This window comes from Oncorhynchus clarkii, chromosome 17 (genome assembly GCF_045791955.1).
Source record: "Oncorhynchus clarkii lewisi isolate Uvic-CL-2024 chromosome 17, UVic_Ocla_1.0, whole genome shotgun sequence".
Taxonomy (NCBI): Eukaryota; Metazoa; Chordata; class Actinopteri; order Salmoniformes; family Salmonidae; genus Oncorhynchus; species Oncorhynchus clarkii.
Window position 1 is genome coordinate 73,415,832 of NC_092163.1, and position 25,167 is coordinate 73,440,998.

Sequence of the window (25,167 nt, forward strand, 5' to 3'; positions counted from 1 at the left end):
CCATATTTGTCATGTTTATTATGGTCTGTTGTGATATTAAGCTATATTCCATGTAATGACTTATCATTTTTCCCATGTAGCTGTGATCAAGTCCATTTCTAGCTATAAAATGCAATCGCTATTTCACTGATAAGATTTCTACAATACATGACAGTACATCAATACCTTAGCAGATACTTGCTAGACTCATGACAGGATACTGCAGTTGTGATTTTACTACCTTTAAATCCCTCTGTGTAACAACATGTTAGTCAAAATAATAAAAAATATAAATGTTTTATTGTCACATACACCGGATAGGTGCAATGAAATGTGTTGTTTTACAGGGTCATACAATGTATTACTACAATATAATGAGAGTCGCCATTAGCTACTGCACATGCAGCTGCTTCTCTTCCTGCGGGGTCCACAGAAAACATACAAATACATGCCCATGTACAGAACAGTACTAGACAACAACAACAACATAAGATATTACATTAAATAAAAAGAAAGAAACAAGAGTTCCTATATATATAGGAAAGACACCAAGTGACAAAAAAATACTACTATTTACACACTATTCATATATACATATTAATATTATTGTATACAGTACAGTTAAATGAGATATTTAGAAAGAATTACAGCAATGTGTAAGATTGGAGGATTGTTTTGTGTGAACTCACAATAAAGTAAAACGCCTCAACTATATTGGTAAACATCATACACAAAGAGAGTGAATTATACCGTCATGGCATGGAACACCCTTAATGGCCCAACTGTTGGAGATGCTGATTACCCCTCATGGGGCCTCTCTTAGCCAATAGTAGTGGCTGGGGCCCTCTTAGAAGGCTACCACAGGTGAGAAAGGCCTAATCAGACAAGTGTGTTGGTGTATGTCCCCTGAGCCCTGGTTAAATGGTTTGTTTAATTCCCATTTGTCATGATGCAATCACATGCAATCAGACCAAGGAGAAGACAGACACACGTTAGTTTGGATGTCAGTTTGTTTTTGCTTTCTTTACAACTCCTTGTGGAATTGTCAGGCCAAGAGCACAAACAGATCTGGGACCAGGCTAGACACAATGCCCCTGTTCCCCAGAGAGAAAGCCTTATTGGTGGGCTTACAGGCATTGGCGTACCTTGTCTCCCAAGGGCCTCGCCTCATGCCAGCTCAGGTTTCTTTTGTCCATCTGTGCATCAGGCCAACAAAACAAATAGCATGTCATTCAAGAGCTGATTATTTTAGTCAGTAAATACGTGGAAGGAAAGAGTGCTTGTGAATATTTCGGAAACACAAATTTAAAAAATATATACAATGAAATAAAACAAGCTACTCTTGTATAATGTAAAATGTAATATAAAGTGAGCCATCGTTCATTCATATACCCGCAGGTGGCGCTAAAACCCTTCGCATAAAACCCAATGCATCGATTGCCTGATCCCGCAGCGTCAGCGGTGGTGTTGGGGGGAGCAAGGCAATCCGTGCGTCGAAAACGTCAGTGAAGCAGCATGGCGGAGATGTGTTTGGAGTGTCTGTGCTCTGAGTGTGTGGGGAAAAAACACTCTCAGCCGATTTAACAAGAAAGATCAGTGTCTATTGCATTTTTTTTGGTCAAATAAGTGTTTATCTAAGATGGAGAGCCACAGTGGTGGCAGCGTCCCTGCATCGAAATACAGCTCAGTGAAATATTACATCCCACCCGAGACTTACGTTACACCAAGTCAAGATGGCGAGCATTCTGGTACTGAGCAAGCTGGTGGTACCGAGACTAGACCGAGAACTGGAGTGTCTTCTACGCAATATATTCCAAAGGCGGGGGACCGCTTGAACTTTCAAATACCGAGAAAGAACAAAGAAAAGAGAGGTAGCTACTTTCTCAATAGCTAAATTCGCCGTATATGCTAGCTAGCTGATGTTTTCCCACATTTAAATAATGCAAACGTTACTGCATGCTAGCTGGTAGCTAAGCTAGCTAGCTAGTTGTAAACAAACTGTATTCCATCTGTCTGATCATTGAATTTGAACCCGTTCAGCAAATAACTAGAGGGTAACGTTAGCTTGTTAACTTAGCATGTTCTTCGCTAAGGTCACCTGCTTTTATTGCACCTGAAATTGACACAGTTTACCCGGTCAGGTAGCTACTTTGGCTAGGTAGCCATTGGAGTGTAGAGTGGAGGTGGGCACTACATGAGAGTTGTGTTAGTTAGAGGTCTTGTGTGAAATGTGCATGCTGTTAGCCTACATCTTACACACCGTTTCAGCAGGTAACGTTAGCAAGCTAGTAGTCTTTGTTTGGACACACCCACGGTCCCTGGTTGTCGTTACATACCCTTCCAGACAGAAGTGACTTTGGATCCTAAATACAGGGAACAAGTCCGAGACAACCAGTTCTACAGGACACAATTTAGAGGTAGAGGTGCCATTTCTCGAGACCCAATTAGTCAGTATGTCGTAGTGTTTTGTATGTTATTGATAGAAAAAAATTGTTGGACCAGAATAATATAGATTTGATTTGTTACTCTGAAAAGTGTACTCTGGGTGTGTTTTTATTGCTGGGCAATTTTTAGCCCTTGATAATCTTTGTTCCGTTACACTCGGAAGATTATTCAGACCCCTTGACTTTATCCACATTTGTTACGTTACTGTTTTTATTATAAAATTAATTAAAATATTTGTTTTCCTCAATCTACACACAATACCCCATAATGACAAAGCTAAAACAGATTTAGAACATTTTGCAAATCTATAAAAAAACAACAGAAATACCTTATTTACATAGGTTTTCAGACCCTTTGCTATGAAACTCGAAATTGAGCTCGGGTGCATCCTGTTTCCATTGTGTCTTTGAGATGATTGGAGTCCACCTGTGGTAAATTATATTGATTGGACATGATTTGGTAATGCACACACCTGTCTATATAAGGTCCCACAGTTGAAAGTACATTTCAGAGCAAAAACCAAGCCATGAGGTCAAAGGAATTGTCCGTAGAGCTCCGAGACAGGATTGTGTCAAGGGACAGCTCTGGGGAAGGGTACCAAAAAATGTCTGCAGCATTGAAGGTCCCCACGAACACAGTGGCCTCCATCATTCTTAAATCGAAGACGTTTGAAATCACCAAGACTCTTCCTAGTGCTAGCCGCCCGCCCAAACTGAGCAATCAGGGGAGAAAGGGCTTTATCAGGGAGGTGGCCAAGAACCCAATGGTCACTCTGACAGAGCTCCGGAGTTCCTCTGTGGAGATGGGAGAACATTCCAGAAGGACAACCATCTCTGCAGCACTCCACCAATCAGGCCTGTATGGTAAAGTGGCCAGACAGAAGCCACTCCTCAGTAAAAGGCACATGAGAGCCCGCTTAGTTTGCCAAAAGGCACCTAAAGGACTCAGACCATGAGAAACAAGATTCTCTGGTCTGATGAAATCAAGAGAAGCCAGGTTTCCTCCAGCATCATGTCTGTAGGAAACCTGGCACCATCCCTACGGTGAAGTATGGTGGTGGCAGCATCTTGCTGTGGGGATATGTTTCAGCGGCAGGGCCTGGGAGACTAGTCGGGATCGAGGGAACGGTGAACAGAGCAAAGTTGAATAAGGAATAAGGCTGTAAAGTAACAAAATGTAGAAAAAGTCTAGGGCTCGTTATACTTTCCAAATGCATTATAAGTCATTGGATGAAGACAGACAGAAAACAGAGGGAACGCGTGCTAATTAGCCAATCGTGCTCCGAACACCTGTGTGTGTATTGGAAGAAGGAAGCCAGGAACGTGTTGTAACTGAAAAATACTGTCCGCTGCAACTGTATTAAAGCAGGTTGAAACAGCCTACAGTAAGTGTATATTTTGCATTTGTGAAATTATTTTGTGATTTGAAAGTGAAGGCTTTATCATTCTATGAACTATCACAATTTCAAATAAAATTGTATTAGTCACATGCACCGAATACACCAGGTGTAGACCTAACAGTGAAATGCCCCTAACCGACAGTGCAGTTTCAAATAATATGAATAAGAATAAGAGATACAAGTAATTAAAGGGTAGAGTTCATTAAAGTTACTATGCATAGATAATAACAGAGTGGCAGTGGTGTGGAGAGGATGTGAATAGTCTGGGTAGCCATTTGACTAGATGTTTAGGAGTCTTATGGCTTGGGGGGGTAGAAGCTGTTTAGAAGCCTCTTGGATTTGGCGCTCCGGTACCGCTTGCCGTGTGGTAGCAGAGAGAACAGTCTCTATGACAAGGGTGGCTGGAGTCTTTGACAATTTTCAGCGCCTTCCTCTGACACCGCCTGGTATAGAGGTCCTGGATGGCAGGGAGCTTGGCCCCAGGATGTACTGGGCCGCTCGCACTACCCTCTGTAGTGCCTTGCGGTGGGAGGCAGAGCAGTTGCCACACCAGGCAGTGATGCTTTCGATGGTGCAGCTGTAGAACCTTTTGAGGATGTGAGGACCCAGGCCAAATCTTTTCAGTCCCTGAGCGGGAATAGGTTTTGTTGTGCTCTCTTCACTACTGTCTTGATGTGTTTGGACCATGTTAGTTTGTTGGTAGTATGGACACCAAGGAACTTGAAGGTCTCAACCTGCTGCACTGCAGCCCCGTCGATGAGAATGGGGGTGTGCTCGGTCCTCTTTCCTGTAGTCCACAATCATAGTCCTGGCACCACACAGCCAGGTCTCTGACCTCCCTATAGGCTGTCTTGTTGTTGTCGGTGATCAGGCCTACCACTGTTGTCATCGGCAAATGTAATGATGGTGTTGGAGTTGTGCCTGGCCGTGCAGTCATGAGTGAACAGGGAGTACAGGAGGGGACTGAGCACCTACCCCTGAGGGGCCCCTGTGTTGAGGATCAGCGTGGCGGATGTGTTGTTACCTACCCTTACCACCTGGGGGCGGCTCGTCAGGAAGTCCAGGATCCAGTTGCAGAGGGAGGTGTTTAGTCCCAGGGTCCTTAGCTTATTGATGAGCTTTGAGGGCACTATGCTGTTGAATGCTGAACTGTAGTCAATGAATAGCATTTTCACGTAGGTGTTCCTTTTGTCCAGGTGGGAAAGGGCAGTGTGGAGTGCAATAGAGATTGCGTCATCTGTGGATCTATTGGGGCGGTATGCAAATTGGAGTGGGTCTAGTTGTTTCTGGGATGATGGTGTTGAACAGTTGCACTGTTCTTCCAAGTAAACAAGTTTTTGTAAAATGTTCAGTGTGAATTGTTAAAAGTAGTCATTGTACATAGAGTTGTATGGTTTGTTTTACTTTGCAATCATTGGTTTTTGTTTGGCCATCTTTAAATGATAAATCTGAGTCTCCGTGTCACGCTATTATCATGGAATTGCCCTGTTGTTATCACAATTTCTGCAGAGCGTATTGGAGTAGAATTGCAGAGCTGTCTTTCAGTCATCCCCGGTTGCGAGATGCTCTATTGAGAGCCAATTGTAGCCACCTGCGCACATTTGTTGATATTACTTGTTAATTAGTGAATTATTTGCAAAGTTATACCACATTTTTGGTCAGCAAACAGGCTTCGTACAGTCATGATATTCCTGGAAAAATCATGGTGTGTGCATTCAGCTGCTTGTGTGCAAACGTGAGGGGGCCAGAGGAGGGAGAGAGATTAGATAGGCCTACTAACTAGATACACAATATGTGTTGAATTGGCTATGCTGGATTGCAGGGGCGCAACTTTGGTTTTAGAAGTGGGAGGGACATAACAATTTTATCCAGTCGGGTAAACACTCAACAGTCTACCCAACCTCTCGGAGGCGTCCGCATGGTCCTAAAGCACACCGTTGCCTTGTTTTGTATCATATTCCAATGCTAAAACTGGGGGATGACAAAAATGCTAATGTCCCCAGTGAAAGTTGCACTCCTGCCGGCTAGTTCTCGGTAGTTAACTATTTAGCCATTATCATGTATTAATCTAATTGTCATGTCTGATTTCCTAAACTTTCCATCGGCGTAACCGCAAATGGTGACACGCAACTGATGAAAAAACGCTGCTTAGCCTAATCGGGTTGTAAACCGCATCTCCAGAGCCCAATATTGGGAGCTGAGAAATTACTGACACTGTTGAATAGAGGGGAATCCCCTCTATTCAACATTGGTCATGTCATTCTGACAACTTTAAAATATATTCCTAGAACAGCCTAATTTAAAAATATCTCCCGTCCTTGTCGAAAGGACAAGTGGCAAAATAATGTTTTTTCGAACCCTGTGTATGTACAGTGGGGCAAAAAAGTATTTAGTAAGCCACCAATTGTGCAAGTTCTCCCACTTAAAAAGAGGAGAGGCCTGTAATTTTCATCATAGGTACACTTCAACTATGACAGACAAAATGAGAAAAAAATATCCAGATAATCACATTGTAGGATTTTTAATGAATTTATTTGAAAATGATGGTGGAAAATAAGTATTTGGTCAATAACAAAAGTTTATCTCAATACTTTGTTATATACCCTTTGTTGGCAATGACAGAGGTCAAACGTTTTCTGTAAGTCTTCACAAGGTTTTCACACACTGTTGCTGGTATTTTGGCCCATTCCTCCATGCAGATCTCCTCTAGAGCAGTGATGTTTTGGGGTTGTTGCTGGGCAACACAGACTTTCAACTCCCTCCAAAGATTTTCTATGGGGTTGAGATCTGAAGACTGGCTAGGCCACACCAGGACCTTAAAATGCTTCTTACGAAGCCACTCCTTCGTTGCCCGGGCGGTGTGTTTGGGATCATTGTCATGCTGAAAGACCCAGCCACGTTTCATCTTCAATGCCCTTGCTGATGAAAGGAGGTTTTCACTCAATCTCATGATACATGGCCCCATTCATTCTTTCCTTTACACGGATCAGTCGTCCTGGTCCCTTCGCAGAAAAACAGCCCCAAAGCATTATGTTTCCACCCCCATGCTTCACAGTAGGTATGGTGTTCTTTGGATGCAACTCAGCATTCTTTGTCCTCCAAACACGACGAGTTGAGTTTTTACCAAAAAGTTATATTTTGGCTTTATCTGACCATATGACATTCTCCCAATCTTCTTCTGGATCATCCAAATGCTCTCTAGCAAACTTCAGACAGGCCTGGACATGTACTGGCTTAAGCAGGGGGACACGTCTGGCACTGCAGGATTTGAGTCCCTGGCGGCGTAGTGTGTTACTGATGGTAGGCTTTGTTACTTTGGTCCCAGCTCTCTGCAGGTCATTCACGAAGTCCCCTCTTGTGGTTCTGGGATTTTTGCTCACCGTTCTTGTGATCATTTTGACCCCACGGGGTGAGATCTTGTGTGGAGCCCTAGATCGAGGGAGATTATCAGTGGTCTTGTATGTCTTCCATTTCCTAATAATTGCTCCCACAGTTGATTTCTTCAAACCAAGCTGCTTACCTATTGCAGATTCAGTCTTCCCAGCCTGGTGCTTATATACTTATTTTCCACCATAATTTTTTTTTGCAAATAAATTAATAAAAAATCCTACAATGTGATTTTCTGGATTTTTTTCTTCTCATTTTGTCTGTTAAAGTTGAAGTGTACCGATGATGACAATGACAGGCCTCTCATCTTTTTAAGTGGGAGAACTTGCACAATTGGTGGCTGACTAAATACTTTTTTGCCCCACTTTATGTGTGGGACACTATTTAGTGCTTGATTCTAGATTTCTGAATTATTTAGTGCTTGATTCTAGATTTCTGAATTATTTTGTCACGGGACAAATAAATTGTGATTGGGATAGACAGACTGTTGAACTGACCAACCTGAGACCTCTTGTCTCCAACAGCCTTGTTCCAGTATGTGTCGTCAGAGTCCCGGGAGTTTGAAGACATCTTGACCATCCTGTCATCCAACTACAGAGAAGCCAGCTCCAACGGGATGTTCATGTACACCAAGCCAAGACTGGTCCACAGTGAGCTGCTGGAGAAGGACGTAAGCAATGCTTTAGGCTGGCTGACGTCACCCAGAAATGCCATTTAATCTGCAGCGCAGATGTTTTTTTCATATTTTCTTTTATCATTGTTTGATTGACAGTTTGTAGAGAAAAGGAGAGAGCTGAAGCAGGATGGGAGGACGGAGAAGGAACTGGAGGAGACCCATTGTTTCCTGATGGCTGACACCACCAAGGTAAGAACCTATGGCATTTACACATTTCTATGTATGATTTAGTATACATAATATGTCTAATAATACTGTTATACCCCTGGTTATAGCTGCCATGGATCTGTGAGAAGGGCCTGCTTGTGGGGCACAGCTGGATCACAGCTCTGGGGAACCCCTCCAAGGGTAAGGTCGTTGTCCCTCCACTTTTGGACTATTTAAACCTGACGAAGTGTTGGAACATGTAGTTATTAAAGTTTGTGTTATACAGATATTTCTAAACTGAAGTGAGGCTAATTGTAGAACATTTTAAATTTTGGGGGGATAGTAAAACCAAAGATTTTTATAACTAAGAGACCATCTTCTCCCACTGCCGGCCAATGGGCTTCCTCTAACCTTTCACATTTATACATCCAGTGAAATATGTCTCATTGTTCCATCTGTGGTAAAACGGTTATAAGGAGGATTAAGACTAAATTGTTTCTGTTGTGTCTTTCAGGTGTTTATTTGTCTAAAGACTCAGACCTACTGCAGATCAATCCTTTTAACCCTGGAGTCATGGGAGAGATCATCATATTCAAGGTCATCAAGGTAACAAAAACTACCATTGGTTGTTTTTCTCAAAAGTTCTCGTCCTTACATAGTCAGGGAAAATTCAAGGTAATTTTGAACATATAAATGAACGTGCTCTCTCTCTCTCACACACACACACAGGGTAAAGTGAAGAGCATCTATGAGAACATGTCAAAGAACCTTCTGGACCCCACGCCCAAGTTTGACAGCCATTTCTCCAAGAACGCCAGCAAAGTGACATCTCTCACCTCCTATAGAGCGTACGAGCTTACTCAGGTAAATACTGGTACTAACAACATTGTGTGTAGAGGACGGGGCTCAGTAGATGTGTTATACCGATTACTTACTGATACTGTTTGTTTGGAAAACAGAAACATCTGTCAAATCAAACTGAATATGCAAGTGCGGCATTAAAAGTTTCCTGTGTTTAAGTCGTCATACTGGAAGTCCCATTCTGTCCTGTTTGTCTACTCTTTCGCCCCCACAGCAATACTTCTATGAGTATGACTTTGATGAGCTGAAGTCTCGGCCGAGACACGTGTGTCCCTATGCAGTGGTCTCTTTCCAGTTCAAAGGCAAAGATGCTCCTCTTCAAGCCAAGCCCATAGCTCCCCTGAGGTACTCCAGCACAGATAGAACAATGAGACAGATATTTCACTAGATGTATGAATGTGAAGCATCCGCTTGGCGTTTCCACTCACTACCAAATATGGTTGTGGGAGGAAGCACAGTGGCCGGCAGTGGGAGGAGATGGATTTTGGCCGACGTTCTGAAAATGTTCTCATCGATGAAACATTTGATCTCCAACTCTGTTATGAACAGAGTGGATTCAGTTTTGTAGACTTTACCCTTTGCCAAAGTTTTTAAAAAAATAGCGTTATTTACAAGGAGTTTAAAGGCAAATTGAGTTATTGCAAACGCGCACTTCGGAGTAGGCGTTCCCTAACGTAAATATGTAGCTGCATGCTAGAATGGGCCAATAGGATCTCACTAGCTCGTACCAGGCTCTGCCCACCTCCTTGCTTGTTCTGCCCACTATGACTCATTTGTTCCCATTGGAAATGACAGGCTGTGGCCTAATACAGGTGTATATGTGACAATGTTAGGTAAATTGTTGTTTTCTTTCGCTATCAGGTCAAACAGCCAAACGTCTGAAGGAAGTACAGGTAATCCATATCTTTTGAGATTAATTAAAGAACAGCTCAAAAAATAAGGAGGGTTGTTTAAGTTGTAGTCACTGAGCAGTGCTCTTATCCAGAGCGACTTAATTGAGTAAGTCCAGTCATTGTGTGTGTTATTTGTTGGTGGCTGTATGATTGTCATGTCTCTTTGTCTACAGGCAGGAGTAAATACACAGTGTGGAGTGGAGAGCTGGTGAATGAGGGTAGAGCAGTGTCCCAGGTCTCTTTCTGCTCCTTCTCACCCCCCTTCCTGCCTTTCAAACTGTAAGTCATGTGACCTCCTTTTACAAATCAGTGTCAACTTGATAATGAAGTCATTGTTTATTTTAAATGTTTGTTTTTCAGCCGCATTACATCTACAGATGGCCACGTGAAGAGGATTGAATGTTAGTAAATGAACCTGTGTCTTTGTGTGTCTGTTTCTAGGCCTGAGAAGCTGGAGCTGGGTCTGGTGATGTGTATAGACCAGGTGAATCAGATGATACCCTCGGCTTTGTTCTCCTGGAACCTGTACGCAGGCAGCCACGAAGGTACACATTACACACACACACACACACACACACACGCACACACTGGTTTTAAGCAGGTGCTGGAGATCAAGTAATATACACGCTACCGTTCAAAAGTTTAGGGTCACTTAGAAATGTCCTTGTTTTTGACAACCGTTGTGCTGATTTAAAGAAGCAGTAAAACTGGCCTTTAGACTAGTTGAGTATCTGGAGCATTTGTGCATTTGATTACAGGCTCAAAATGGCCAGAAACAAAGAACTTTCTTCTGAAACTCGTCAGTCTATTCTTGATCTGAGATATGAAGGCTATTCCATGCGAGGAATTGCCAAGAAACTGAAGATCTCGTACAACACTGTCTACTCCTCCCTTCACAGAACAGCGTAAACTGTCTCTAACCAGAATAGAAAGAGGAGTGGGAGGCTCTGGTGCACAACTGAGCAAGAGGACAAGTACATTAGTGTCTAGTTTGAGAAACAGGCGCCTCAAAGTCCTCAACTACAGCTTCATTAAATAGTACCCGCAAAACACCAGTCTCAATGTCAACAGTGAAGAGGCGGCTCTGGGATGCTGGCCTTCTAGGCAGAGTTGCAAAGAAAAAGCCTTATCTCAGACTGGCCAATAAAAGAAAAAGAACACAGACATTGGACAGAGAAATATCGGGAAAAAGTGTTTTGGGCAGACCTCTAAGTTTGAGGAGTTCGGATCACAAGAAGAACATTTGTGAGACGCAGAAAAAATGAAAAGATGCTGGAGGAGTGCTTGATGCCATCTGTTAAGCATGGTGGAGGCAATGTGATGGTCTGGGAGTGCTTTGGTGATAAGTGGGAGATTTGGACAGGGTAAAAGGAACTTGAAGAAGGAAGGCACTTTGCAGCGCCATGCCATACCCTGTGGACGGCGCTTAATTGGAGCCAATTTCCTCCTACAATAGGACAATGACCCAAAGCACAGCTCCAAACTATGCAAGAACTATTTAGGAAAGAAGCAGTCAGCTGGTACTCTGTTTATAATGGAGTGGCCAGCACAGTCACAGGATCTCAACGCTATTGTGGGAGCAGCTTGACCGTATGGTTTGTGACCATCAGACCAATCCAACTTGTGGGTAGTGCTTCAGGAAGCATGGGGTGAAATCTCTTCAGATTACCTCAACAAATTGACAACTAGAATGCCAAAGGTCTGCTAGGCTGTAGTTGCTGCAAATGGAGGATTCTTTGACGAAAGCAAAGTTTGAAAGACACTTATTTAAATAAAAAATCATTTATTTATAACTTTGTCAATGTCTTGACTATATTTCCTATTCATTTTGCAACTCATTTCATGTATGTTTTCATGGAAAACAGGGACATTTCTAAGTGACCCCAAACTTTTGACCAGTAGTGTACATTATGTTTAGTGACAAGTTAGTGCAAACTGATCTATGCTTCCATGTTTTATTTATTTATTTTTCCTTTTATTGTTAAGAACAAATTGTTATTTTCAATGACAGCCTAGTAACAGTGGGTTAACTGCCTTGTTCAGGGGCAGAACGACTGATTTTTACCTTGTTACCAATATAGCAGAGTATTCAAGACGCATGAAAATTCCATTGTGAAATATAAACCGCACAATTAGAAAGACTCTGGGATTCGATCTTGCAACCTTTCAGTTACTTGTCCAACGCTCTAACCACTAGGCTACCTGCCGCCCCATGTTGTACAACATCGGTACCGGCTGTCTTTCTAATTGTGTGTTTTAGATTTCACAATGGAATGTATGTGTCTTGAATACCCAGCTGTTCCTGCCATAACCAACCAGCAATTTTGAAGAAGACCCACTACTATTCACAGGGCTTCTAATGTCTCTTCTGTAATGTCTGTGTGTTGGTATTGTAGTGTTGAAGAATGGAACCTACTGCAGTCTGCTGGAGGTAGTGGACAAGAGCAAGTCAGGTGACTGTCTGGCAGCACTGCTACAAGGCCTGGAGACACAGAGACTGGTAGGTCCAGCACCTCCTCCTGGAGAGCCACTGGGATTGCAGGCTTTTGCTCCCGGGCTGTTCTAACACCTGTTCTATGTGCAGGTGCTTGTCCACGCGTTGGCTGACAAAGGATTCCTCTTCCTCCTGTCTTCAGTTCAGATGGCTGCTCCAACTGGTAGGTCAAGAGTATAAAGTCTTATGTGCTAAAACTGTGAAGAATGTAATTGCTCTAGTAATGATTGTGTTTTTCCAGAAAGAAGAGATGGGTGGAAAAGAGGCCTTCAAGCACTCTTTGTTTTTCAAGAGTCGAGGGATGTGGCAAAATACAGTACAAATTGTCCAGCTACCCAGGAGCCTTTGCAGTCGTCATTTTCCCATGACACTGTGATGCCCCAACTTAAAAGCTTTGTCCCGGCTCTGCATCATGCCCTGGTCAAGGTGCGCTGCAACCCGCCTGCTGACCTCTCGGCCGGGGTCGAGCACCAGGCCAGGGACTACCTAAGTGGACTTCACGATGGAAAGGTATAAATGTGTGACATGATAATGAAATGCTATTATAAACCAGGTAGTTTGCGTCCTGGATGCTGATTGGCTGAAACCCGTGGTATTTTGAACATTATAAACTGGGTCGTTCGAGCGCTGAATGCTGATTGGCTGACAGCTGTGGTATAGCAGACCGCATACCACGGGTATGACAAAACATGTATTTTTACTGCTCTAATTACATTGGTAACCAGTTTATAATAGCAATAAGGCACCTCAGGGGTTTGTGGTATATGGTCAATATACCACGGCTAAGGGTGGGATCCAGGAACATGGTATATTGGCCATATACCACACATGTGCCGAATACAGTGAAATGCTTACTTACAAGCCCTTAACCAACAATGCAGTTAAAAAAACACACAAAAAAAGTAAGAAAAAACAATAATTTAAAGAACAGCAGTAAATAACAATAGCAAGAATATATACAGGGGTTACCGGTACAGAGTCAATGTACAGGGGGCACCGGCGTTGATGTAATTATGTACATGTAGGTAGAGTTATTAGAGGCTGAACAGGAGGCTGAACAGTTTCTACACCAGCCTGTGACGCAACCAGTCAGGATGCTCTCAATGGTGCAGCTGTAAAACATTTGAAGGATCTGAGGACCCATGCCAAATCTTTTCAGTCTCCTGAGGGGGAATAGGTTTTGTTGTGCCCTCTTCACGATTGTCTTGGTGTGCTTGGACCATGTTAGTTTGTTGGGGATGTTGACGCCAAGGAACTTGAAGCTCTCAACCTGCTCCACTACAGCTCCGTCGATGAGAATGGGGGTGCTTGGTCCTCCGTTTCCTGTAGTCCACAATCATCTCCTTTGTCTCGATCACGTTGAGGGAGAGGTTGTTGTCCTTGCACCACACAGTCAGGTCTCTGGGTCCTTAGCTTAGTGATTAGCTTTGAGGGCACTATGGTGTTGAGCGCTGAGCTGTAGTCAATGAACATCATTCTCACATAGGTGTTCCTTTTGTCCAGGTGTGAAAGGGCAGTGTGGAGTGCCATAGACGTGAGTAGACGTGAGTGCTACGGGTCGGTAGTCATTTAGGCAGGTTACCTTAGTGTTCTTGGGCACAGGGACTATGGTGGTCTGCTTGTAGCGTTGGTATTACAGACTCCGACAGTGAGAGGATGAAAATGTCAGTGAAACTTGCCAGTTGGTCAGCTTATGCTTGGAGTACACGTACTGGAAATCCGTCTGGCCTTGTGAATGTTGACCTGTTTAAAGGTCTTACTCACATCGGCAGCAGAGAGCGTGATCTCACAGTCGTCCGGAACAGCTGGTGCTCTCATGCATGTTTCAGTGTTACTTGCCTCGAAGCAAGCATAGAAGTTATTTAGCTCGTCTGGTAGGCTCATGTCACTGGGCAGCTCTCGGCTGTGCTTCCTTTTGTAGTTCCACATCCTACGAGCGTCGGAGCTGGTGTAGTACGATGTGATCTTATTCCTGTATTGACGCTTCGCCTGTTTGATGGTTCGTCGGAAGGCAGAGTGGGATTTATTTCAAGCTTCTGGGTTAGAGTCCCTCTCCTTGAAAGCGGCATCTCTATATTCCCCATATCGTCCAAAGACAGCCATAAGGTGCATGTTATTGATGATCTATTGGGTTTGTTATACTGTCAACCTTTCTGTATGACATGGAGCTAGTGATTTTCCATGCAAGCAGATGGTAAAGTACTGCATCATCTCTCCTCTCTAGCTCCGCCACGTTCCCATGACTGAGTACGACACCAAGCTGGATGACCGAGGGAAGCTGTTCCCGGCTCCAAAACACCACAAGCTCAACATGGAGGGCTACCTGCGCTCCTACGTCTACAGCCCTAACCTCTACACCATGCCCGTGGTCCGAGCCAAGGAGATGATGGAGAGTTACTGTGTCGTGCCTGATGACATCAGCCCTGTGACTGATTGTGAGGGTGGTAGTAGGGCCAGCGGGGACAAGCCAGTGGTAGGGTCAAAGGTCAAGCCTAATGGTCCCACTGCTGCCCAGCCTCCGGCGGTCCAGGTTAACCTCTCTCCGTTTCAGTCTCGCACTGACTCCAACCCTCAGAAGGTGAAGGAGCTGATCAACTTGATACTGAAGTGTCGGAAGAATGCAGAGGGGGATGTGAGGAAGAGGGGAGAGGCGCAGGGAGGAGCGAAGGAGGGGGCAGGCCTGTTGGACCCCCGTGGGCTGAAGAGGAAGCTGGAGAGGGATACTGCAGAGAGGACTCTGAAGTACCTGAAAAAGGCCTCACAGGAGAGGGGCGGAGTGGACAGCAGACCAGGTATGGTAGGCCTTACTGAGGGGTGGTGCCTTGGAATTGTTTCAATACTGTGGCACTGTCTTTGGGATAACATGGGTCCCAGAGTTTTCCCTTGACAGGTCATAATTAAATCATAAGTTGAAGTTGATATCCAACTTCTCGTCGATCTAGGCTCTCAGGTGGACAACTTCCTGACTCCTACCAAAACTGATACATTACATCTTGAGTTGATCCCAATCTATCTTCTGTTCTCTCACTTCCTCCCTCTAGCTGAAGGGGGCCAGAACCCGTCCTGTCTGTCCTCTCTGATGCTCCACAGTGTGGGTCTGAAAGACGTGGACCTGAGGAGAGACGGATCAGAGGCTGCAGTCAAGTTACTGAAAATGTTAACCAGCCTGAAGAATGCTGCAGGGCAACAGCCACAGAGTTCTGAGGGCAGAGGAGGAGGGTCAAGAGAGGGGGCGGAGCAAACGGAAGCTCTGCTGTTTGATAGGATGATCAAGCTGGGTCTGCCGCCCAATCAGGACATTGACCTGAGGAAACGACCTTCTGGGGGCCTGCAGGACAAGGCTGACTACTTGGAGGTACTGAACTCATCTGGCATTAGCATCACTTCAAAGAGGATATGCTTCCAATTACTTAACTACTTAGGAGCTATCGGTATGAATTCAATTACTGTAAATCCAAGTGCAATATGGGTGTGTCCTATGTGTACATGACATTGTATTATCATGCGTCTCTCTGTAGGAGCAGGCAGCAGGCAGTATGAGCAGTCTGGAAGGCTTCAGCCCCAGTTCCAATGGTGAAACGCCCAGGAGATCGCACTCGCACTGTCAGGGGGAGGAGCAGATTCCATGGGTCCTCATCCCCATTACAGGTAAGGATGGACTATCATGTTCCCTCTGTATCGCCTGACGGGGGGGGGTGAGCATTACTCCAGAGTCTTGCAATGTGCGGCCCTTCCCCAGGCCCCTCTACATCCAAGCCTGTCACGTGTGGAGATACAACAATTGAGGCTGTTCTGAGGGCAAAAGGGGGTGCAACTCAATATTAGGAAGGTGTTCCTAATGTTTTGTACACGCAGCGTATGCTATGTAGAACAGAATTGGTGTTTCTCTCGGGCATGTACAGTATGGGATCATGGCAGCTCTATATAGGCAAGCCTCAGACCAGCTCTGCTTGGAGATACCAGGTTCACGTGACATCACTTACAAAAGGTCGACCTCTTCGGAGGAAAGGTGATTGCCCTCGACTGCAACCTTCCTCTTTCGCCACATGCTCGATGACCTTCCCAACCAATCTGGGCATCGGCTCAACCTTTGTCTGCGTTTATTGTAGCCTATCAAATGGCCTATAATAGCGGCAGATTTTAGATTTCGTTTGATTGAAAATAAGTGTTAAGCTCATTAGGCCTATATTATAAATAGTATATTGCCAAATGTGATTGTCATATATGCTACACCACTGACATTATTATAGCAACAAACTACAGAGTAGGCTGCCATAAAATTATACGAAGTCAGTCAAAATACTATTTTGGGATATTTTGAATTCAAACTCCATAAGACTCTGGCGTTAGCAATCTATAGATACAGAAAGTAAATTCAAACTCAAAGGTTTTGTTGGATTTTTTTCTCTCAAATAAAGTCAGTATTAGATCCTTTTTCTGAGCACTCAAGTGAAGATCGGAGGTCTAGGCTATATCTTGCCGCCTGATGGGCCGCTAAGCCCGTCGCCGCCTGATGGGCCGCTGGTGCAGTCACTCTTCCATAGGCTACTTGTGAGGAGCAGTAGCTAGCAGTGTATCTGACTATCCTACTTTCCCTGCACCATCACTCACGTACCACAATAAGGAAATTCCAGGAAGACTTAAGATGGGGGGGGGGCATTTATTTTGTATATGTATAAAGAAATACTTGTTTACATTTCTGTGAGGAGAAGCTGATATGTGACACTATTACGATATTTACTAATACATTTTCCTCCTGTGTAGGGCTGAAGTGGAAGAGGTACTGCCAGAGAGAGAAGGACAACCCTCAGGACCCGCGCTTCGTACCCCAGGTCCCCATGGCAACCAGCAGCTACCCCCGCTGTGTTCTGGAGCGAAGGGAAAGAAACGTCACCCCTCCCCTAGAGGAGCACCCAGAGCCTAGCCCCAGTCCTCCCCTAGAGGAGCACCCAGAGCCTAGCCCCAGTCCTCCCCTAGAGGAGCCCCCAGAGCCCAGTCCCTGTCCCAGTCCCTGTCCCAGTCCCTACCCCAGTCCCTACTCCAGTCCCTGCTCCAGTCCCTACCCCAGTCCCATAGAGGATGATGAGCAATTAGCTGAAACCCCCTGTGACCCCACAGAAATAACCAACAACGAAAAGACAACCACAGACGAGACAAACCAGAGCCTCCTTCTGGTCCCTGCTACTCCAGTGAGCACCAGCCTCCCAGAGAAAAGCATCAGCCCCTCCCCTGAGCCAGGGCCAGCTGAAGAACCAACCCATACTAACCCCATAGAGGCTGGTCAGGAACAAGCTGAAGAACCAACCCATACTAGCCCCATAGAGGCTAGTCAGGAACAAGCTGAAGAACCAACCCATACTAACCCCATAGAGGCTGGTCAGGAACAAGCTGAAGAACCAACCCATACTAACCCCATAGAGGCTAGTCAGGAACAAGCTGAAGGCAGTACAGGAAAATATATACTAACTGTTGTGGCAGCTGAAGACCCAAACACAATAGAGGTTGAACAGGAGGAGGAGGTTAAAGAGGTAGAGGAACAGGTGATGGAGGAGGAAGATGTGATAGAAGTGGTAGATGAGGAACCGGTGACGGAGGAAATGGAAGAGGGAGATGAGAAGGAGGAGGAGCAGCTGGAGGAAGGGGAATTAGTGGAGGAAGAGAACGAACATGTGGAGACAGAGTTGAAACAGACAGGGCAGGTGTCACCCAGACCACCCTCCTCCATTCCTCCCATCCAGAATCCTCCTCCCATTCAAAATCCTCCTGTCCAGAGACCTGTTCTGACCAGAGTGGAAAGTATCCTGGACCAGCAGTTCAGTGACTTCTCCACAGAGATGCAGATCCTCCTGCTCAGAGAGAGTGTCCACTACAGCTCATCGCTCCTCCATACCCAGAATGCTTCACAGCAGCTCCCGGTGCATCCGCTCCTGCACTTCTCGGAGTACGTCTCCTTCTACAACTCGTCCCCTCCCATGCAGGCCTACGTCACCTCGCTCCGAGACCGCATGGGCACCATCATAAACGTACAGGACCAATGGATTCCCGGCACGTTAGCCACCCACCCTGCCCTGGTCTCATCTATCACTAACCGCCACCATGCTAACCACTCTCCTCCAACCACTACATACTGGAACCATTCTTTCTGTGGCCCTGTGTCTCAGTCTGTCCCCAGCCACCGCCTCTCTCCTGCTCCTGGCCTTAGCCTTGCTGTGTCTCAGTCTGTCCCCAGCCACCGCCTCTCTCCTGCCACTACTCCTGGCCTTGCTGTGTCTAAGTCTGTCCCCAGCCACCACCTCTCTCCTGCCCCTACTCCTGGCCTTGCTGTGTCACAGTCTGTCCCCAGCCAGCGCCTCTCTCCTGCCCCTACTCCTGGCCTTGCTGTGTCACAGTCTGTCCCCAGCCAGCGCCTCTCTCCTGCCCCTGCTCCTGGTCTTGCTGTGTCTCAGTCTGTCCCCAGCCACCGCATCTCTCCTGCCCCTGCTCCTGGCCTTGCTGTGTCTCAGTCTGTCCCCAGCCACCGCCTCTCTCCTGGTCCTGGTCTTAGCCTTGCTGTGTCTCAGTCTGTCCCAAGTCGTCACTCTCCTGGCCTGTTTGCCCCTGGTCCTGATAGCTCAAACTCTTACAGTTCTCTACCTGTGTCTCATTTTAATAATAATAGCACAATGATTCCCTCTTCATCGTTTCCCGGCACGGCCTATTCTCCTACTCTCTACCACAACCCACCACAGACACAGATGGGACTACCGCAACTCAGCTCCAGTCTAGCCCCCCTGTCCCTCCAACCACTGGACAGTCAATGGACAACTTCAACACAGAACCCTGACTCAGGCGGGAGACTGGGAACCTGCAAGCCAAGTGATATGTCAAAAGCAAATAATTGGACAACAACAACACAGAACACTGACTTGGATGTCCGAGGGCTACGAGCAGAGTTCACGCCGCAAACAAGTGCCATGTTTGAAGCAAAAGATGATGTCGTAATGGTGGATCAGCCGGTTTCAGCAGCCACCGTGGCGGCTCCACCTCCTCCTCGCACTCAGATGATTGACAGTTTGTCAGGGGTGGTCGGGCCAGTGGTAGAGCCTGTCCCAGGGCCAGGTCCCGCCTCCCCTTCAGCCATCAGTAGTCTGATCAGCCAGCTGAAGCCTGAGTTGTTCAGTAACCTGGTGGAGATTATAAAGGATGTCCAGAAAAACTCTGTCCAGTTCTACATCCACACACAGGAGAGGGAGAGGGAGGTCTCCCACCACATCAAGGTTATTGTAAAGCAACTGATCATGTAAAAAGAGCTTTAGAAATACATTTGAATGATTGAATGGTGTCTGGGGTGAGCTTTATAAATACACATTTAACCATGGAGAGAGCGCTTGGTGTGTATGTATTGTAGTAGTGTCAATGTGTGAAACTGACCTTGTTTCTCTCTCTCTCATCCCACTAGGAGTACCTCCAGAGGTTGGGTAACGTAGAACGCAGTCCTGTGAGTTTCCTGGAGAGAGAGAACCGGATGGACAAACTAATGGTTCTCATCCAGAACAAGGACATTGCAGCGCACATTCACAAGGTACACTACAGTAATATTAAATACATCATGATATTTCTATGAAATATATCCGTAATATACATCACACAACATTGTGCCTTTCTGAACGTGGACCTGGTAACTAACATGCTTGGCATCTTTAGTGTAATGAAAGAAAGTTGACCTACTGTTCTGCCATTGCCAGGTCATATCAGGTCGTAACATCAGTAACGGTAGGTCATAACATCAGTAACGGCAGGTCATAACATCAGTAACGGCAGGTCGTAACATCAGGTCGTAACATCAGTAACGGCAGGTCGTAACATCAGGCAGGTCGTAACATCAGGCATGTCGTAACATCGGTAACGGCAGGTCGTAACATCGGTAACGGCAGGTCGTAACATCAGGCAGGTCGTAACATCAGTAACGGCAGGTCGTAACATCAGGCAGGTCGTAACATCAGGCAGGTCGTAACATCAGGCAGGTCGTAACATCAGTAATGGCAGGTCATAACATCAGGTCGTAACATCAGTCAGGTCGTAACGGCAGGTCATAACGTCAGGTCGTAACATCAGTCAGGTCGTAACATCGCTAACGGCAGGTCGTAACATCAGTCAGGTCGTAACATCAGTAATGGCAGGTCGTAACATCAGTAACGGCAGGTCGTAACATCAGTAATGGCAGGTCGTAACATCAGTAACGGCTCTAAGGTGTTCTTAACTTCTTGATCCTACTTGAGACGCAGACGTCTCAAGTAGGCACCTGGAAATGCAAATGCGCTACGCTAAATGCTAAATGTACTCGTTAAAACTCAAACGTTCATTAAAATACACATGCAGGGTATTGAATTAAAGCTACACTCGTTGTGAATCTAGCCAACAAGTCAGATTTTTAAAATGCTTTTCGGCGAAAGCATGAGAAGCTATTATCTGATAGCATGCAACACCCCAAAATGCCTGAAGGCGACGTAAACAAAATAATTAGCGTAGCCGGCGCTACACAAAAACGCAGAAATAAAAAATAAAACATTCATTACCTTTGATGATATTCTTTGTTGGCACTCCTATATGTCCCATAAACATCACAAATTGGTCTTTTTCCCGATTAATAAAGTGTCAAGGCCGTTCCGCTCTAATAAGGTGGTGTTGTGTTATCATGTTGGTCAGATCCCGGCGCTGGTGCGGTTGAAGAGGCAGCCGTCGGTGATCTTCGCTGGAGTAGACAGTCTGGACGATGTGAAGAACCACACCTACAACGAGCTGTTTGTCTCTGGGGGATTCGTCGTCTCAGACGAGTTTGTCCTCAACCCTGACTACATCACTCACGGTGAGTCTTGAGTTTTAGTGGGACAGCTGTTGTGACAACAGCGGCTCAACAGCAGCATACTAACATGAAGAAAACCACAAAGGTTAAGGAGACTCAGAAAACAGCAGGCTTGCACTAATGCTTTTGGGTAGACATTGAGCACAATGTGTGTCTGGGACTGGTGATGGCCCCAACCGCCTGTTGTTTTATTGTTGACCAGCAGGGGGTTTTTACATTCAGTAACTGGGTGACATGTTGTTGTAGAGCGTCTGCGGGTGATTCTGATGTTCCTGGACCAACAGAACTCAGCAGAGAGCGTGTGGAGATGGAGGGTCCACTGGAAGACCCAGAAGAAACTCAAGGAACAGTCCAGGTACTGGTGCTTTTGAAATGGTCAACGTTCAATAGCTCCAGCATAAAATCATTATATTATGAACAAACTGGAAGGCAGTTTTTGTTGCGTTGGTGAAACTAGTATGTGCAAAACTCCAAACTAAGATTGAACTACATTTGACATTAGTCATTAAGCAGAGGACTTATCCAGAATGACTGGGGCAATCTGCAGTTGCGGCATACATTTTTGGACTTAGAAATGAATTATATGTACCCGTTGATTCTTGGAAGAATATAACTTGAATGCCGTATGAGCTTAGTTCAACTGACGCACCCCCATCAGAACCTAAAATATACGTTTGATTTTACTTCAATTTTTGTAAACAAAATAAATGCAAACTGGGTAGCCTCAACCTGGTTAAAACAACCATATTGAGGTCAGAACATCCATGAATTTGAGTGATAACATTTCTCCAGGCCCATCCCTCAGCTTTTTCCCAAAACAGTGGCGGGAGGACACTTTGTTTCAACTGCTGATTGGCCTTAAATGCAATAAGTAGAAATTCTGTTCAAAGTGGCAGGGAAAAATTGGGATTTGTTTTCTAACTTCTCAGGTTTGATTAAACTCATTCTCCTCATCTGTCCCCATCAGGTTTAAAAGTGAAGCCAGGAAGATCTTGAACCTGCTGACCACGTACCAGAAGAAAAACATTGTGGAGTTCCTGCCATACCATGAGTGTGACGCTCCATCTCGCCCCGCCCCTGACCTGGACTGTCTCCTCAAGCTGCAGGCACAGCACATTCAGCAACGACACATCATCTTCCTCACAGGTAACACACACAACCTAGACTTTGATCAAGCTGCAGGCACAGTACATTCAGCAACGACACATCATCTTCCTCACGGATAACACACACAACCTAGACTTTGATCAAGCTGCAGGCACAGTACATTCAGCAACGACACATCTTCCTCACGGGTAACACACACAACCTAGACTTTGATCAAGCTGCAGGCACAGTACATTCAGCAACGACACATCTTCCTCACAGGTAACACACACGCTAAACTAGCGCTTCTCTTTGTTTTGCTGTTCCAGAGAGCCACTTCGAGATGTTCCCCCACTACTCCAGTACTGGCATCGTCATCGCCAACATCAACGACATCATGCACAACTTCGGTGGCCTAGTTGGTTTCCATGACATCAGAGACAAGCGGTCTACCTCAGTAGACCTCATAGCTGCAGCTACTACAGGTAGTTAATATGGGTCATATTTAGGAACAGGAGTTTTTCCACTGACCATAGTCTGTAACTAGTGCCCAGAATTTGTTCTGGTCAGGTGACATGGTCAGGCAATGCTGTTGGCCAATAGGATATCACAGGATCATATTGTTTGAGGGTAACGAGGCATCTAAACAGGATCTCTAGAGCACAGAACAATTCTGCCCTTCCCAATGTTTATTCCAATTGACCCATAACACTGTTAACCTTTTGTATTTTCCATCCACAGTCCGAGAGGAAAAGCATGTTCTGGAGGAACCGATCCTTCTGGACTCCCCCTCCTCCCCAGATCGCCTGGTGGACCGCCTGTCCACTCCGCTGAACGAGGACGACTTCCATCCATCCCTCCCCGACCAGCTTGTTCCTGACGCGGGGACACCCATGGAGCTCAACTTCCAGGCCCTGAAGGAGGCCATCTCTCAGTTCAAGGCTGATAAGGCTGCTCGCTCACAGATGGCACCTCCAGAGGTGGATGGGGAGAGACCAGAGTCCCCACCAGGACCAAGGATTCCTGGCCTGGGTACAGACTCACCAGGGTGTCTAGGGGACTCTGGAGTTGGTTTCCTCACCCCTGGTCTCCTCACTCCTGGTTTCACCCCTTCCCCTGTCTCTCTCCTTGGTCCTGTCCCTCTCCGCTCCAGCCAGTCCCTTGCTGGGATCCAGAAGGAAGTGGGACTGACCCCCACATGGCAGGCTAAAGAAGCTACCCTCTCCTCACTCCACTCTAAGCTCGGTCTGAGTGTAACAGCTGGTGCCGAGGTGACCAGTGACATGTCTTTGTGTGGCTCCCAGGGCAGACTGAACGCTTTCAGCAGCCACCGGGATCCTTTAGCTGGCATTGTCACTGAGGGCCATGGGGAGTCGGGGGCCACACCCAGCAACACTAACGACCCCCCAGGCCCTGAGCCTCCAAGGTCCCAGAGGGAGAACACTAAACCCAGCCCAGTAGAAGGCAGCCTCCAGGGGGGAGGAGGAATGACTGACAAAGCCCCTAGCAGCCCCCTCCCTGGTCCTCCAGGTCCCAGGGCAGCAGCCCCCCGGCCAGTTGGTGGTGGGGATTACATAGCGGCAGCGACAGACAGACTGGCACAGGCAGCCAGACAGCAGCAGAGAAACGGCTTGTTACCCATGCCTAATACACTGTTCCTTAACAGTAACCTCAATCTGCACAACCATGGCATGAGCATATTCCAAAGGCCCATGTTGAATAGGCTGGAAGGACCTGCAGGACGGGGGGGTATTAGACCATTGATGCCTAATGCCATTGGCTGGGCTAGGATGGGCCAGGCAGGGGGGTCAGAGTCCTGTCTATGGGGCCTTCAGCAGCAGAACATGGGGCTGGGGCGCCACACATTCCCTCCACAACTGATGGGGAACCCTCATCACCCCTGGGGTAGTAACCAGACTGCTAACCAGGGGCGTGGGAATGGCCCTTGGAAGCGGTGACGAACGGCCGAGTGAACAAGCTGAAAACACTGAGGATATACCGGGACGTCCATTTTTGTTTTCTGTTGTGTCCCAATGGATAGAGAGCAACTAGCACGACTACCTACTTGACCGATAGTCAAATCTGTTCTACACATTACATTTCTTACTGAACCCTCCTGTCCCAAACAGGCCCCACTAGTGAATCTTCATTAATGATCCTAAAGAAGCGCTTTACTTGACAGGAAATGACTTTTTTTTTCCCTTCCAGATGGTGCTGCCTGCTGATGATACTACTCACTAACCTGTCAGATCTTGTCAAACCAAACAATTATATTTGTATTTTCTAGGAAAACTTTGTTATTACTTGTTTGTTTAGGGGCTGTATTCAATCAGATCCCCTTTAGCCGACATCTGCGTAGCGGTTGTTTCGGCGGTGGAACAGCAGAGCTGTCAAATCCACTAGCAGCTCCTGGCATTATACCCAGTGGACATTGTCTGAACGGTGTTGCATTAAGAGAAATCCCATTATAAGTTTGAACAGTGGAATGTGAGATGTAGTCTACACCTCCATTAGGAGATAGAAACCCTCAATATTAAGTTTCAGGATTGTTCAATTGGAGCGTGATTATTTCTATATAGCCTACACTTCCTCATTCTGAACATCTAATGGGAGAGGGCCGGGTGTGGCTGAGTGACAATTATCGCAAGAGCAGCTGCTCACCGATTTGATGCCTCAGTTTGACCTTCAACACCACTAAACCATCCACTATGCTACACGTGATCTGATTGAATCCAGGCCTAAGTTAATATCCTTGTACCTTTGGTTTTGTAAAGAAGTATACTGTAGCCATGTGGCCTTGTACAGAAAACCAGTGGTTTTTATCTTAATGTTATTTTTTACAACTTTGTTTGTATTAAAACATGCTTGTCAAAACTATGGCTTTGTTTTGTCAAACTATTTCTACTAGGACTGACTTAATACAGACATTAACAAATTGACCTTAGTTTCCCTTTAAAT

At 45.9% G+C, this 25,167-nt stretch overlaps 1 protein-coding gene across 1 annotated transcript; it reads left to right on the top strand.

Annotated features, from left to right (window-relative positions):
- The first annotated feature begins 1,504 nt into the window (after positions 1 to 1,504).
- LOC139371400 (protein TASOR-like) lies at positions 1,505 to 25,086 on the top strand. Its single transcript, XM_071111791.1, has 25 exons — positions 1,505 to 1,850; positions 7,735 to 7,880; positions 7,983 to 8,075; positions 8,162 to 8,234; positions 8,548 to 8,639; positions 8,763 to 8,897; positions 9,109 to 9,239; positions 9,756 to 9,787; positions 9,961 to 10,066; positions 10,229 to 10,332; positions 12,184 to 12,287; positions 12,372 to 12,444; positions 12,523 to 12,791; positions 14,506 to 15,073; positions 15,323 to 15,636; positions 15,800 to 15,929; positions 17,046 to 17,605; positions 17,654 to 17,667; positions 17,758 to 19,537; positions 19,720 to 19,842; positions 20,967 to 21,126; positions 21,370 to 21,478; positions 22,091 to 22,269; positions 22,539 to 22,694; positions 22,951 to 25,086. The coding sequence occupies exons 1-25, from the start codon at positions 1,619 to 1,621 to the stop codon at positions 24,165 to 24,167; spliced, it is 6,900 nt and encodes a 2,299-aa protein (XP_070967892.1). The 5' UTR covers positions 1,505 to 1,618; the 3' UTR covers positions 24,168 to 25,086.
- Positions 25,087 to 25,167: the final 81 nt, after the last annotated feature.

What these genes read in the sequence shown, in the direction of transcription:
- LOC139371400 (XM_071111791.1), top strand. Translation starts at nt 1,619, where the DNA reads ATGGAGAGCCACAGTGGTGGCAGCGTCCCTGCATCGAAATACAGCTCA. An exon ending in AAGCCCATAGCTCCCCTGAG is followed by an intron (nt 9,240 to 9,755) that starts GTACTCCAGCAC and finishes TTTCGCTATCAG; the next exon opens with GTCAAACAGCCAAACGTCTG. An exon ending in AAACTCAAGGAACAGTCCAG is followed by an intron (nt 21,479 to 22,090) that starts GTACTGGTGCTT and finishes TGTCCCCATCAG; the next exon opens with GTTTAAAAGTGAAGCCAGGA.